The 16,642-nt window shown below is 34.1% G+C and overlaps 3 protein-coding genes across 3 annotated transcripts; 1 reads left to right on the top strand and 2 right to left on the bottom strand.

Moving 5' to 3' along the window:
• Nucleotides 1–576: 576 nt before the first annotated feature.
• On the bottom strand, nt 577–1,769 carry LOC107186403. Its single transcript, XM_015574258.1, has one exon. The coding sequence runs from the start codon at nt 1,704–1,706 to the stop codon at nt 723–725; it is 984 nt and encodes a 327-aa protein (XP_015429744.1). The 5' UTR covers nt 1,707–1,769; the 3' UTR covers nt 577–722.
• Nucleotides 1,770–6,952: 5,183 nt separating this feature from the next.
• LOC107186369 lies at nt 6,953–8,817 on the top strand. Its single transcript, XM_015574215.1, has 2 exons — nt 6,953–7,080; nt 8,667–8,817. The coding sequence occupies exons 1-2, from the start codon at nt 6,953–6,955 to the stop codon at nt 8,815–8,817; spliced, it is 279 nt and encodes a 92-aa protein (XP_015429701.1).
• Nucleotides 8,818–9,592: 775 nt separating this feature from the next.
• LOC107186370 lies at nt 9,593–13,468 on the bottom strand. The gene is made up of 4 exons (XM_015574216.1): nt 13,439–13,468; nt 12,585–12,682; nt 10,724–10,942; nt 9,593–9,965 (listed from the first exon to the last, which is right to left on the bottom strand). Exons 1-4 carry the CDS (start codon nt 13,466–13,468, stop codon nt 9,593–9,595), a joined length of 720 nt encoding a protein of 239 aa, XP_015429702.1.
• Between the last annotated feature and the right edge of the window lie 3,174 nt (nt 13,469–16,642).

Raw genomic sequence — 16,642 nt, forward strand, 5'->3', positions numbered from 1 at the left:
AAACAATTAAGGAGACTTTAACTATATTTTAAACTGAGTATTGAAATAACAATCAAGTTGGTTACAATATTATTGCGTGCGTATGGAGTTCGGTTACAATTTTGTTTTATTACTGAAAACTATGGCTGAAAGACAACAATCAGATTTGGGAACTACAGCTGGAATATGTGTATTACACGATACGAAGATATCAAACCGGGCAAAGCACGACAACGTCAAATATCCGAATATTGTATGCGTGACTAAACCTTTCCGTTGTGCGATTAAACTTATGAGCGGTAGTGTATGTCGGAACAACTCTCGTTACTTCAAATTATTTTCATACAAAATTGATCTATCGTAAATTATAAATAATGGATAAAATTAAACGATAAAATACAAAAGAGTCATTAACCGTATGTGCAAAGTATCCCTGTAATTGCTGCTGTGTTTTGGTAACCCTAGTATTATTTACGTTTTATCGACCGACATCTGTAAATACATTCAATGAATAATTACACAGAATATACTTGTGTGTCGAAAACGGATGATATTTGTTTAATATTACGGCGAAACAAGAAACAATTAACATACACATTTAAAAGTGGCATGTTGCATATATTTCCAATCGATTTAATAACTTTCTCATAATCAATCATCCAGAAAATTCAGTATATTTGAAGTCTAATCACGATTAGAAGTTTGAATTCATTCACCATCTCTACACGTCGAGAATCTTCAATTTAGTAATCTACATAATTCCGTGTATCACGATAATGATACGAAGAACCAATATTATCGATACCATTTGTGTAACTTAATAAAACACTCGGCCAGATCGCATCATTATCAATCACAATCGTCGATTGCTGAACATTCCTGGACGCTTCCTCGTCACTTTGCGAATCCTCGATATCATTCCCATCCGTCTTAACGCGACTGAGGAACATCTGTTGGTTCTTCAAGTTTGCGTCCACCACGAACATCTTATCCTCTATACAATTATTATTCCTTTCCCCCTCGATCTTCACCATCGTCGAGTGATCCTCGTTGTTCTCCTCGTCGACAACTGGCAGATCCTCCTCGTTCAAACATAGCTTCGTAAGATCCACGTTGGACCAGGTAACGGAATCGACCGCATCAACATTTTGAACGGATCCAGTCGTAAAGATGGTCTTGATGTTCTCGCTGGTCAATCCATCCTCGAGGAGCTGGTTGGCTATGAAGTCCGACACGGAGCTGACATCCCACTCCACGAGCTCCTCGCTACCGACAGAGATCCTGTCGTCGTGCTCGTTCTTGGTGTCGGTCTGATCCTTCTTGCTGTTCCGAATATCGCCGATCGTCTTAAAATAGATACTGTGATCGTACCTGTACGCCTCCAAACAGTTGCTGTCCAGATTGCTGTTCGACTGATAGTTGAACGTGCCGCAGCAGTTGATCTTCGTCTCCTCCGACCGCGACTTTCGGCGTGATCTCTTCAGCGTGTGGAAACGTGGGCTCCAGGACGAGTCGTCGATGATCAGCTTGTTCGAGGAGATGCTCCACCGTGGCTCCTGGCCCCCCTGCATGGTCATCCGTCCGCGGGATAGTCTCTGGGATCTGAGACGGTTGTAGCCTCTCGCGTACGCGGCCCATCGTTCGATCCGTTGGAACACATACTCGGTCTCCTCGTTCCACCAATCGGTCAGCCCTTTCTGGAGCATGGCGCCCACGTCCTCGGTCATCCCTGCTAGACGCCGAACGCTTCGACGTACGGGCGCCGTCGCTCCTTCATGCGAACGGCTGCACCCGGGAATGCTTCCAGAGGCGACCAGCTGAGTCAGATCGAGGGACGGCTGGGAACGATTGGAGGCTTCGCGGACACGTAAACGGGATTTATAGGTGTGCCCCGAAGCACCACAAAAACTACGAAGCCGTTGCAATACCGTCGTAATCCGTGACCGTGACCTCGTCCGTGGAAACGTTAAATTTGATTTGCTGCGATATATACAGGGTGTAACAAAAATGTTGTCCGATCCGGAAATGGGGAACTCGGGGGGTGAATTGGAACAAGTTTTTCCTTAGCAAGAATGTAATCTGAGGCTTCGTTACCGAGATATTAACGAAAAACCCTGACCAATCAGAGCGCGAGTTTGCCAGCCGAGTTCCCACGCCAGCAGTGGCTACGCGCTGCGATTTGTAGCCAACGCTACCGCGAGAACTCGACTGGTAAATTCGCGCTCTGATTGGTCGGGGTTTTTCGTTAATATCTCAGTAACGAAGCCTCAGATTACATTGTTGCTAAGGAAAAACATTTTTGTTACACCCTGTATAACGACGCTCACGCGATAGGTAACCAAACCGTTCGAATAGGCTTGGATATCTGATTAGCAGCTTAACACGTTGGCGCCCGATTTTTGGCCCGTAGCCTGGTGCACCTATTTGTATGCTGTCAAATGCGGAATTAGGGAAACTTGTCTGTGACTAGTTACTGCTTATCACGGCGTTCAAGGATTCGTCCAAACAAGTAACAACTTCTCTTCTCGACGAATCGCTTGCCAGCCAATATAACTCCTGCACACATAAAACAACTTTCGATCCATGTCCCTGGCTAAAGACGAGCGGCAACGTGTTAATCCGCTCACTGCATATTCTGGGTATACTGTAAAAACATTGTTTTTATAGAATCCAGAACTAATTGTCATTTTAAGACTATTTGAAATATTAAAACAAAATTTGTCTCTATAAACAATGCGTTTGCTCACAATAAATAACGACCTAGGAGTCAAAGTAACACCGTTTTTGTAATGTTTGGATGTCGTTTAAAGAAGTTTCGTACTGCCGGTCGTCAAGGAATGTCCAAATATTGTTGCTAAAGTGATAAAGTAGGCGTCCTCTGTAGCGGACAAATGTGCAGTGAGCGGGTTAAGCAGTCCAAACCGAGTTTGGTATAGGTTAAGCGATTAAACGGAAGATCACGTTTCTAATTGTTTAAAACTGACTACACACGCTCAGGTAGACCAGCACAAGTACGCCTGTAGCTAAGAGACTTCTATTATTTACAAAAGTTGTATGCAATTTTTCAAAATAATTAAATTATATTAATTAATTAGTATTATTTATTCTTATCACATATTGAAATGCCACAGCATTAGCATTTCCGCCTTGCCTAGGCTTTGTTTCAGGGTGATCAAGATGTGCGCTAAGGTCGTTGTTTTTAATCTAGTTATGCAAGATACGAGTGGTTAATAAAATATTATCTACATTTCTTGGTAAGGAGTTTATACTTCTGAAGAAGATTTGAAATTTCCGAGCCAAATTTCCGAACGCATTTTTACTAACTCGCCTGGCTCGCGATAATTTGTAATTATAAAATTGTCTTTCTGTATCTCCATTTATTGAGGAACCAGGGTAAGGTCTCAGAAGGTAAGTTTTAAGAAGGAACGCCTCATCTCCAACTATCACATAAGGTTATACCGACACCAGGAAATAATACTCTGACGATTAAAGAACTAGACGTATAGTGTGAATGCATAGCAAAATTTACGTAACGTTCCTGGTCTGTGACGTGTCGTTGATGTTCCGCATAGTATGGATCGACCTTTAATATTTTTAACGTATTATTAAACGCTAATATTGATTAAGAAGGTTAAATATGTTATACATACGTATGGGGTCGCCAAATACGTCTACGAGTTACTATAAAAATCGCTGTCGATGGGAATATGCACCGGTGTAATTAATTATCCGTAAACATATAAGATCGGTCAAAGTTGACGTCAATGAATCGGTGTTAATGTAACAATTGTTGGTGAAACATTCTTCGGTAAGTTGACCTGTTTTAGTAACAAACCGGAGGATTCAGAAAGCACTGAGAAATCGCTAGAAATCATGTCCTTCGGAATTAATATTAGATTAACGCATCTTAATGCGAACTAAATAAGGTACACAAACGACAGATGTGTCTAACAAGCCTAATAAAATTATACGCATTATCTGCCTTAAGAATTTCTTATACCTCAAGAGAAAATTGCGCTTCCGCATTTGCATCGATTATTATATACAGTGGATAAAACAAGTATTCACACACACTTTAAAACAGAACAATTTTTTTTAAATTGGTCCAAGTGACTTGAATTTTTTCTGTGATGTTAAAAAGATCAGTTTACTAAATGATATGTACAAAAATTTTGAAAAAGTTATAATTGCTTGGCATTGCGAGGAAAATACTAGCGAAACCTGGTGTACATTGGCTACATTCTTTGTTTTTTTTTTCAAAAATGCTAAATAATTTACACACTTTATAGATTGTATATATTTTACTGATTAATAAGACACATAACTGAATCTTTGTAGAATGATTCCAATACATTTTATTGGACTTATAAATGTTTTAAAAGAACGGTAATTATGTTCATGGTATAACACCACCTATGTAGCTCGGACATGGTACTTGTTTTTGTTAAATATGTATGAATATATATTTTTTGCTTTACAATACTACTTATAATATGCGAGGTATTAGGGTTATTTTAATCTCTATTCTTATAATCATTTTAATACCTTCTAAATGAGTCTTTACGGTATATCTAATATTTCTATGTTTACCAGCCTTCATGACTTTTTTATTCTGATTTCATTATGGAGCTTGCTAATTTGCTTATCTGTTCTAAAAAAAAGAAACAAAATATCGGAAAAGAAAAGAAAGACGTGTCCAAGGTACAAAAATTAAAAAAACAACTCATTTATAGATTAGATATTAAACACATCTTTTTACAGCAATCTGTGGTTAAATAAGTTACGAAACTATTTTAAAAAACTCGTTGTAACTTTATGAACAGAAATAATGTTATTTACAAAAGTTTAGACGAAAAAAGAATTACTTTTGATGTGAAAAAATCTTCAAATCGTCGCAACTCCTCGACTTGCAGCACGAGCGCTTGCAAACTAACTTTTGTAGGCCTTCTCGCAGATTATGTATAAACTAGTAGTGCCAATTTTGCTAAAAAAATCCACGTACATTTAAAATTGGATAGAAGACCGTGGTACAACCATGTCTGAGGTACAACAGATTCCCTTAATGGTCGCTTTTTACAACTTTTTTATTTGAGACTGTAATGAAAATTGAATAAATACATTTCGAAGATTTAATACGATAGAGAAACGAGAGCCAGGCATCAAAAGATGTAAGAATCTTTAGATTTACTACTAGTTGTAAATCGAAAGTCGTGAAAAACTGCAATGTAACATTAACAACTGTAACATTAACCGATTTCGATGATATTTTAGGCATTTATATAATTAACATAAATCTTCGAAATGTATTTATTCAATTTTCATTACAGTCACAGATAAAAAAAGTTTTAAGAAGTGACCTTTACTATTTTCATTGCAATTCCGACCAATTGCAACGTTTTCAACATTTTTTACACATCATTTAGTAAACTAATCTTTCTAACTTCACGAAAGAACTCAAGTCACTTGGACCAATTTTAAAAAAGTCGTTCTGTTTTAAAGGTAGTACGAATACTTTTTTTACCCACTGTAATTTTCAAGGAGTAACAAGGTGTATCCTTCATATTTTCCTATTTCGAGCCGTGGGAGGGACATGTTCGAACCGAGAGAAGTAATCTAGAAATAGAATTGAAATGTTCTGGATTCACAGTGCTCCATGCGTCTGTAAAGTGGCCGCCATAGAAAGAGAAAAGTTAAGGTGGTAATATTGTTACCCCTAGCTGCCAATCATCGGAGCACCATCTCGGAATATTGAACGTTCGTCAATCGAGGCGTTTACCGGCAAGAAAATTGTTTATCAGGCGAGAGCTACGTGAATTAAAATTCAAAGAGCTCAACGTTCCTTCGGGACTGCCGGGGATGATGGGGTTCACGTATAAAAAGCCATGTCGGGACCCGTGGACCGTGCATTCTTCCACCGATTTCAGGTCCTCTACCATTACAGGTGAACACAACATTTTATCTACCCTTTACGTATTTCTTTTCGTTTTTTTCCTTTATAATAACAATACTACGTATGTTCTTATACGCAATTTTTACTTCTACGTAATGATTGTTCGCGTCGAAACACATACGCGTGAAATAGCATTTTCGTGACCTTAATAATTCTTCGAGAGATTACTTGTTAATTTATTATATGTGTGCGCAAAATAATTACCGTCACATTTACGTTGGTATTGTAGATACTTCTATTTTACTTCATCGGCAGGAAATTCAACACATTACCAGAAAAATAGTAAAAAGTTACAGAAAATAAGGGAACTATTTTCTATAAAAAATATAGGGGTAATTGTTCTATATTATTGGACATTTTCGACGAGAATACGGCCATTATTAGTGGGTTAATTCGAAATTGAAAATAATTCACAATAGTCGCCAGTTTCATGTTAAATTATGGCTGGTTCTGTACTTTTTACGGGGGCAGTAAATGTTATGACAATGAACTTACAGAAAATTTGCTTAAAATGAATAAAAGGGAATGATGGATTGGGAAAAATTGAATAAAAATCATTACGATTATTTAAATTAAGAAATTCTAAGTAAAGTTCAAGGATAGACTTAATAAAACTTCGCTTCGGATTTTGGTAAAGAGTAGGTATTTGTTAACACTAGAACTGCAGAAAATAAACATGATTCTGTTTGTATCAGACTGATAAAAAGGTTAGCTTCTTTAAAACACGCAAATCGATAAATTAACAAACTTCGTCACTTATATGCTGCAATAGAAGTTACAAAGAATTTTAAAAAATGCACTGTTAGGATAGTTTGATAATTTCTCTAGGAGTTTACGCACCAATCGTTGTGATTGCTTTGGTAGTTCTAGTATTAATGAAGAAATATTAGTATCAAGTTAAAACATTTACATTGAATAGTTCAGTGTTATGAGACTCATTTAATGCTCAATAAAATTTTAAGCATTATTAAAATATCCAGCGTTTCTGTTATGAACAAAACAATTTTTTATTATCTTTCAGATATGAATTTAACCTTTGCACTGTTTTCCATAATGGCGGTCATCTGGTTATTTTGCGGAAAATGTGGTGCAGCTCCTGAACTCGTCAGTAATATTTACCGCAAATTTCGAAGCCGTCCATTATTGCGGAGGTAACTATTCGATTCACTTAATTCATATGATAAAATATTATATTTCAACTATTCCACGTTAATTTTGTCTTTACATACAGAATACTACTAAATTCTAATAACAATGCAATAAGAAAAATATAATTCTTAAAGTGAATTACTGTGAAATTCCACTTTCTAAATTTGAAATTGTTTCCTGGAAAAAGAGACAGTTGAATCGGTAGCCCACAATGATTTTGAGCAGATTAAATTAATTGGAAGAGTTACAGTATCAAAATAAGTATTAAAATCTATAATTTGTTATTATTTTATAGAATATGTTCTAAATACTCCACTTATTCGTTTCTAAACATACATATGAAATTCAAATGAAAGGAAGAATTATTATCTGTTATTTGAACAAATCTAAATAAATTATTTAAAATAATAAAATCATTTGTGATTTATAGATATAGCTGTAATTATTATTCATTAGTTATTATTTATTTTCTTAACGGTGGTTACACAAATATTTTACTTCGTCTCTATCTTATCGTACCGTACGTAAGAAAAATTTATAAAAAGTAATGGTGCTTATTTAACAACGATTATTGAAAATACAGCAAGTAAGGAGAAACCAAAAACTGTTTATGTACTATTTCTGTCGTATTGAGGTTTAACGAAAAAATACTCTTCTATTTGCAAAATAAGAAATTATAAATAAATTCATAGTGGAATTGTCGAAATAAATTTCATTTAAATAAAAGATTTCGATATTACTCACTCTTGATATCTTATTTGTTATTTGTTGTTCTAGTTATTATCGGTGAAACGTTTTTCTCATAAGTTAAAGTGAACCCCATTTCTTTACTGGAACATGCATAATTGCTCGACTGAATGCATCCGAATCTAAAGTATATTAGATAAGATGTAGACTAATATAAATGATAATTACAGGGTGTCCCGAAATAGGTGAAAGTCCTTGAAAGGGGTGATTCGTGGGGTGATTTGTAACAACTTTTTCCTTAGCGAAAATGTTCTCCGAGGCTTTATGAACCAGATATTAACAAAACACCCCAACCAATCAGAGCGCGAGTCTATCGGCTGAGCTCCCGCGGTAGCGTTGATTACGAGCTGCGCTTGTAATACGAACAAGCAAGTCGACATGAATCGGAGGAAACTGTGTAGAGTAGCAAACAAAAAAGATGTAACAAGTAAAATTGATTTTTTCGCTTTCATTCGCTAATTTTTAATTTGCTATTCTACGCAGTTCCGTTCAATACCTGTCGACTTTTTTGTTCGTAGTACAAGCGCAACGCGTAGCCAACGCTACCGCAGGAGCTCGGCCGGTAGACTCACGCTCTGATTGGTCGGGGTTTTTCGTTAATATCTCGTTAACAAAGCGTCGGAGAACTTTTTCGGTAAGGAAAAAATTGTTTCAAAGCACCCCAGAAATGACCCCTTTCAAGAACTTACACCTATTTCGGGACAACCTTGTATAGTATCTTCTACTTGAGCATAGATTTAATATGTAACATATGTCATATGTCGGTAAGGTTGGCAGATATTTTTGTAAGTAAGCGTAACAAGTGTGCTTTGGATAATTTAATTTAAAAAATTCTTCACAGGAACACCGTAGAAAATCCTTTTGGCGAAGACGAAGATTTCTTTAATTTAAACAAACGTCAACACTTCGACGATTATGGACACATGAGATTCGGAAAACGGGAACAATTCGACGATTATGGTCATATGCGATTCGGCAGGCGTCACGAGTGAACAGTGATGACAACGATCGATCATAGACGCAATCGTGCAGTGATGCTTCACTGTCATTGCTACAGGAGTCATGTTATTTAGACTCTAGACGAAATATATTTTACTTTGCAAACCTTCCATGTCGTTATTTCATCCACCTTTTTCCCTCACACTTCGCTTGAGCATATTTAACGCGTTGATCTATCTTTCAACATTGTAAATGAAACGGACGCAAACTTAATATCCAAAGAAATACCATTTCCTGTTTGCTACTCTTTGTATTTTACGTTTGCAAGTTTTTCGTCTCATTGATTCACCCACATTTTATATTGTATAAATTATACATATATTTAGCATTCAAAGGAACATGATTTCCTTTTTGTAATTCCTTCCACGATTTTATTATCTGTCTTTCAAATTATACTTAAAACTCAAAAGTACTTTAAGTTTAGTAAAAATTACGAGCTTCCTGGCTTCAGTTTTGTAAAATTCAGATCGCTAAAAGCTGAAACGCTAACGACTAATATTTACAGTAATGTACTTGTTAGTGTTCATACGTAGACTGCGGAATTTATGCATTTATAGCATAAAAGAGTATGTAAAATCCAATAGAAAACAGAACTGGCATCAGGTTTAATACATTTTTTATTTTATTCTTAACCTGACAAACAACTTCGGAGAAAAAGAAGAAGTTTGTCTTTTTAATCCTCTTTCTAAATTGCTTCATAAAAATTATTTTCCATAAAGATCCGTAGTCCATTGAACTGTAATATTAAATTCTGAAGACGGTAGAATATTATGGACAATCGATCTTTTCATGTTCTGCGATAGTAGCACTGGCATGATCTGTTGTGGAATCGTTTGTGGACGTATGTTCATGGAGTTTATTTCGTCTCGATTTCAGTTCCGCTATTCTCCGGTGAAGCTCCATGTCGTCGTCCAAGAAAGTATAGAAACCGTCCCGTTTCTCCAATTCTTGCAGACTGTAACCGATCGTTCGCCGATTCAAAAGCCACGGTTCTGGCGGTGGTGGTGGCGGAGGTGGTTTTCGTTTTATAGGACGAGGTAATCTGTAATCATTTTCCTTCGTGGTCCGATAATCCATGCGACGAGCCTCTTCAGGATCGTAAATAGCTTCTGTTAGAGTTAACGGCTTTCTATCTGTAGTCCTACATATAGGTATAATTACAGATACATCACAACTGTGTTGTTACATTCATAAAGTGGCGCTCCTCTAATACACTGCTCAAAAGAATTAGAGGGTCACTAATGCTAACGGTCCTGTTGCAACCACCAAGCGAAAGATACAAAACATTTGTTCTACATATTTGATAAATTGATATCTTTTACGTGCATTACTAACACCTATATAGTTATATTTGCGTAACAAATTTTTCAGCAGAGTTGTGCACAACTTTATTCGAATAATATTTACATAGTGAAAGTGACGGTATGCAAGATCATCATCCATACCTTTAAATCATTTCTGAGATAAATAATTGTTTTCCAGGTGAGTGCTCATTCAAGAAAAAATATTATTTTATTGCAAGAATTGGAATTCCACATTTAATCAATTAGAAATAGCGAGGTACTTTTTCTATCGTATTTTTTTTATCGTTTATTCGTTATTCGAAATTCTTTATTTGGAAAATGAATTTATCCATCTCTACGTTTCAAAGATTATGCGTCTCGTATTGACTGGCAGAGCAATATCAATACTTGATCCTCTAATTGTTTTGAACAGTACAAATCATCTGCTTGTTTAAATAAAATACCGAACAAATATTTGAAGACAATTGTCACTAAAATAAAATAACAGTTTATTTACCTAGTCATTTTCAAAGTATTTTAATTAAAATAATATCCAATCCTGACATATGCATACCAAAGGAGCACTTTAGACATGAAATTGAATATTTCCACGTACACTTCTGATGCAAGGGCCTTTATGTTCAATAGGGTACGCTGTGGAAAAATCGGCGCGTACAGGTGTTTCAGTTCTATTTGGGACAGCATAGCCTGCGTCTCTGAAATTCCAGTACCGTCAGCTTCTGGGCCCAATCGTTTATACGACGACTTGTGAAGATTCCCAACGGGTGGGAATATGTCTCTATTATCTCTGGGTTCGGCCAAACTGGGTAATTGCCTGGAAAAATGTTAGTTTGCAATTTTCGTCACAATCAAACTTAACGGGATGTCACTTCTTTACAGTGTCGGGTAAATTAAATAATTTGCAATGAATAACAAATAAACATAAGAACTTTGAATTGTAAATAACAACTAAGTTTTGTTATTTAGACGAAATTTCTTTCAATAATTCCGTAAATAATTTACTCACAATTTCTTATTTGCAAGTAGGAAAACAAGTAACTTCATTATTTTCGCTTAAAGTGTAAATAAAAAATAGCTGTGTCTTCTTTTCATTTAGGGATCCAAGATCCAAAAGGTTTTATTCATTTATCATTTAAGTGAAGATTAATTTAAATACAACCTACCCAACTTTTCTGTACACTATATTGACATTTCTCGTATTAACAGAGTCATTGAAATTTATATTAATTAATCGTTTATATAATTGACACAATTTAAACATCTTTGTTCACATACTGTTTATGATCGTAATTTATTACTTGGTACATGTTACGTTTATAACTACTTTCACCTTGTCAAGTATTTAATATAAACGAAGTTACTTACGAAGACATGGATAAATTGTGGTGCGATAAAAATATCCAAAGCTTTATTATGACCTTTCAATACCTCCTTTGTACGAGTAAATGTTTACTAATTAATAAACTAAAGTTACTTGAGTAATAAGAAACGTCACTGTTTGGTCTGAATCAAACGTATATGTTTGCGCAACGATAACCCTGTTAAAAACTGTAGTAGTTGACGTGGGGTTGCTACGCGAAACAGTGGGTGGATTGCACCCTCTTTAGGCTTAGTATCGAACGAAGAACAGTTTTAGTCTGAAATTCTAGATAAATTAATTACAAGAACAAGGAAGTTTAATGAAATTCTTACATACCAACGGTTTAATTTATTTCGACGAAGTCGATCGTAATAATCACAATTAGCCAAAGTATAAGAAGTATAAAGAAAAGAAAAAAAATCAATTGTATTATCATCACCTTGACACTCCATGTCCAAAAAGCAAATAAGTGGGCCTTTTATAACACTCCACCTTTGCCGAATCATGTCCTCTTATAACACTAATATTTCAAAAAATATCCCATTGTCACGTTTTATGTGGCTCGCTCTGTATATAATTTCATATAGCATTATGGGGCTGTTGTATTTATTAATTTAATTTTAATATATAGATTTTACTAGAGGACACATTACAAGGTACAAGTATTTCACTTCAAATTAAACAGTACTTAGTGTTAGACAATGAAACTATAAGAAGAATGTAGCATCAAATATAGTTTCATTTATTTCTATAATGTTATAAAAATATAGAAAAGTATTAATATTAATACACGCTTTATAAATGAAGCAAAAAATTAAAGAACCTACCTCCATATTAAAATCAATAGTTTTCTTAAATATTTTCATAGTATGTATATGTATAGCTACAGAAAATGAAATATACTGACAACCTTCACTGAACACGTTGTAAATAGCCAAATTGAATGAACGACCATGTTAGACCATGTATGTTCATTCTTCAATGACAACATTTCTATATTGGTTGATTAACGTAAAACGTTAACCAGGAATATTAGTAACATCTCTTGCAAACTAAATATGGTATGAAGATTACTACTGTACAGGTGTGTGCTTACCAGTCGTGAATTTTTACTTTGCTGTTGTAAGTCGCGGGAACATGAAAAACGATTGGTTCCAGTTCTTTGACTTCATCTTGACAAGATGGAAACACAGTCTACAACGTAAATTTCAATGCAGCATTTTTTCAAAAGGTGTATATTTTCACCAAATTACCTACAAATTTCATTCGGATCGAATAGTGAAAATAATTACTTTTTATTATGCACAAATATTATGCTGAAGAAAATCAATGTACAGTTACGATAGTATTTCATCACCCAATACGTACAACATAGTTAATATATTTTATAATTGACGAAAGTAGAAATATACTAAACCATAATTTGGATTGGTGTAAATCTCGATTACTATATTTTCAATTAGGATGCGTTTAATTAAAAAATTGTATACAATTAATTTAAAAATGTATCGTTATCTGTTAGTCAAGTCGATCAAAGTCAATATTTATTTTATACGAACCTACTTACAATAAATTAATACTTTGTCGGATATCTCCATGATTTTACTATAAGATTCAATCTATTATACATAAATTGAACAATTTCTTAAATAAAATAAACTGCATAGAATTTTTTAGTGAAATGCACCCTAATTTAAAGGATAGTAATTAAGATTTCTATTAATGTAAACAGTAATTGTTAGTTCTGACTTTAACAATAATTAAATATGTAAAATATGTCTTACTTATGGTGTGGACGGACACTTCTGTGAGTAACTATTCATTCATGTTTTATGCTTACTTTATGGTTAAAAACTATCAACTTTGTATTCAAAAGGAAATATCCATATTCATAACAACGTTTATCCAATGTATTCTTTATTATTCCATTCTAGAGACAATTAATCTTACATTTATTGGTGGTCTTCCTTTTCCAGCCATTTCGTCTTTTTCAATTTCAATTCAAAAACATGGTATAACAATTTATAACATTAATACTTATTGACGTGATGGAATATCACGTGAAAAAAACGACTAAAATTGGAAGATTCTGAATGTAGCACTAAACAATATCGATAATAAATTAAAATATTTATCGTTATTGCTTGAAGCCTCATCGCAAGAGATTCAAGTTGAATGATAGTCTACCATTATCTGTTATTAATAAAAATATAACGTTAAGATCTATGTCGCGAATTTATATTGATTACCGAAATTTTCGATTATTTTTGATTTTACGAAGTCTCGAAAGAAACAATAAGGATGGCGAATACTTCGTTGAAAGAGGCTTTATTACGGCAGTGTAGGAAAACGATTATCCTACCGGAATTATACGACGAAGAAGAGGAAGATGAAACGGAAGAAACTGAAATGGATAAATTTGACGGAGCCGAGGAGGAGTTACCCTTCCAAGATATTCTGGCGGAAACACGTCGCAAGTATAACGCCAAAGAGGAATTCATTTATCTACTCTACAATGATGTGCTGAAATATTTCTTGAAAAGGTAATTATAACTTCTTCCTTGCAATATTTGATTAATTTATTAATAATCACAAAAATCGACAAATGACAACGCTTCATTTAAGTATAATCAAACAGCCCAACTGTGTAGAATTTGGTAAAAAAAGTATTTCAAATGCTGATATATATAAACACTAAATAGATGTTATACCGTTCAAATAACATTTTGCATATTTTAAACAGCAAGCAAAATTTCCTGCAGCTAATATATTTTTATTTTAATAACTTGAAGCATAAAATGAAATATTTCAAGCTTGCATTTTAAATGTAGATATATACTTTAAATGATTCTTGACAATGAAAATTTGGCGAGCGAAGAAATGGTATTATAACGCGAGGAACCGTAAAATTACATGTAACATAAGTTAGAAATACATGCATATCTAAATGTATATGACTATTTTCAGCAAGATTATATTAGCAATTAAAAGCTATCATAGGTGAAATCATTTTATACGTACATACATTTGTAATAAATAATATTTTACCAATGTTTATACGTATTCACTAATACTTCTTTTCTATATGAATGATCCCAAAATCGGCTATAAATAAAATAGTAATTAATTCTAAAGGTCTATGTTAAGCACGATTTGAGTCCTTCTACTATTCTATTTAAATGAGTTGCAATTCTTATGTATGTAAGTGCATGAAATCCGTAGTTTATTACTTAGACTGTTCTTTATAGCTGGGAGGGAAGATATTTAAGAAAAAAACGTAATAAAGTATTCGACGACAGTTCCCTCGAGGAGTCTGTGGAAAACGAAGACATCGAAAGAGTATATAGTTTTGACGAAACAAATGAATTAATAAGAGAACAAAGTAACGAGAACAATGGGTCTGAAACAGGATCTAAACTATCATGGAAGTTAACTTTACCGGATGAGTTCGCGAATATAACATTCATTAATAACAATACGTATAATGGGCGCATTAGTAGGAAAATGATGGAAGGCGAAGGTGTGTTCAAGTGGTCCAATGGTGTACAATACAAAGTAATTGCTCCAATGTTGCCATGGAAAACGTATTGTTTTGAATATCTCGGAAACTATTACCGTTAGACAAAACGCTTAAAGTACAAATGTATAGGTTTTCAAAAACAAATCCGTCCATATAAAGAAGTTTCAACCAATTCATTTATTTACAAAATATACTAAAAAATGTGAAACAAATTTTTCGTTAAATATGCATCTATTTTTGTCAAATTTTTTGTGTGTAAGATATAAATTCATAATACAAAGTACTGTTTCAAGGAATGGGAACAACATGCCCAGCGGTTTGTAGTTTCCCAATGGAACTATCTTGAATGGGATAATGTTGATTTGCAGATAATTCGACAGTACGAATGTTTACGCTATCAGTCCTGTTACTTTTCCGTCAAACTTCGTACACTACTGTCCATAAGTGTCTGTAAAGTATCTTTCAATACAATATTACCAGACTCTCCTATTTCTAACTACTATCCTATATCTCCTACTCCTATTCCTAATTCTTCTATGGAACTTGAGTTCGCAATCTACTGCGTTGTTACACTTAAACTAATTCCAATCAAACGTCTGCACAGTCTTACTTACTTGCTTTTCTGTTGTGCGTAGCTGATATTCGTCTAGACGCATAAAAGTACAGTAGAAGTTTGGAAAAAGTTAACTAAAACCTGTTCCTTTTGCATGTAGGTATATGAAGTTCTACGTATACCTTTTCATTCAACTTTCGTCCTAGTACTTTTTTCGATATTATTTGTTAATAAATATCACTTACGTTCTTCTATAACATGTGAATATATTCACTTTTGGTAAAATAATTTTATACAAATGAATAAAAACATTTCGTATAAAAAATATGTATAAACAGTCGTGAAATATTAGGTTTCACAAATTTGAATCGTCATATAAGTATCTGAATACTTTTGGACGGTAGTAGGTACATGTAACCAGTTATCGCGAAGATTCCACAACAACATAATGATAATAATTACATAATTTTTGTAGGGAGCGTTCGAACAGAACCGTATGCATGGAAGAGGATTATTAGAGTGGAATAATAACTGTTGGTACGAGGGTGATTTCGAGAATGGTTATCGGCATGGCAGAGGGTTATTAGTGCACAGCGACCATCATTTTATGTACACTGGACAGTGGTTTAATGGTCACAGACATGGAAAAGGGTTAGTATTAGTATTAACACGTCTACAAGTATAATAAAAAATAATATTGAACTTCAATTAACTCGATACTCCAAGATGTTGTGTTTCAATTTGTGATGTATATGACTTATAATTTACACTCGTGAAATTTTCTGTTTGCACAACGTTAAAATAATGTAGCACAAATTAATCCTTTGTTCCTTTTGTCGAACATAATTTACATTTATCCCTGTTCTCGTATACAGGGTGCCCTACCTAACTTCAACACCTTGAATATCTCACTTGTTTTTCATGATAAGAAAAAAAGTGACAGGAAACACTTTCTTTGGAAGGGACAAATATGATGATATAGTAAAAGATTAGATCATTGTATTGGTTTTTACCGCAACTACATATTACGCCACGATGATAAAAATACATGACCTTGAAAGTTTAAAAAAAATATGAAGTT

This window comes from Dufourea novaeangliae, unplaced genomic scaffold (assembly GCF_001272555.1).
Source record: "Dufourea novaeangliae isolate 0120121106 unplaced genomic scaffold, ASM127255v1 scaffold78, whole genome shotgun sequence".
Classification (NCBI taxonomy): Eukaryota; Metazoa; Arthropoda; class Insecta; order Hymenoptera; family Halictidae; genus Dufourea; species Dufourea novaeangliae.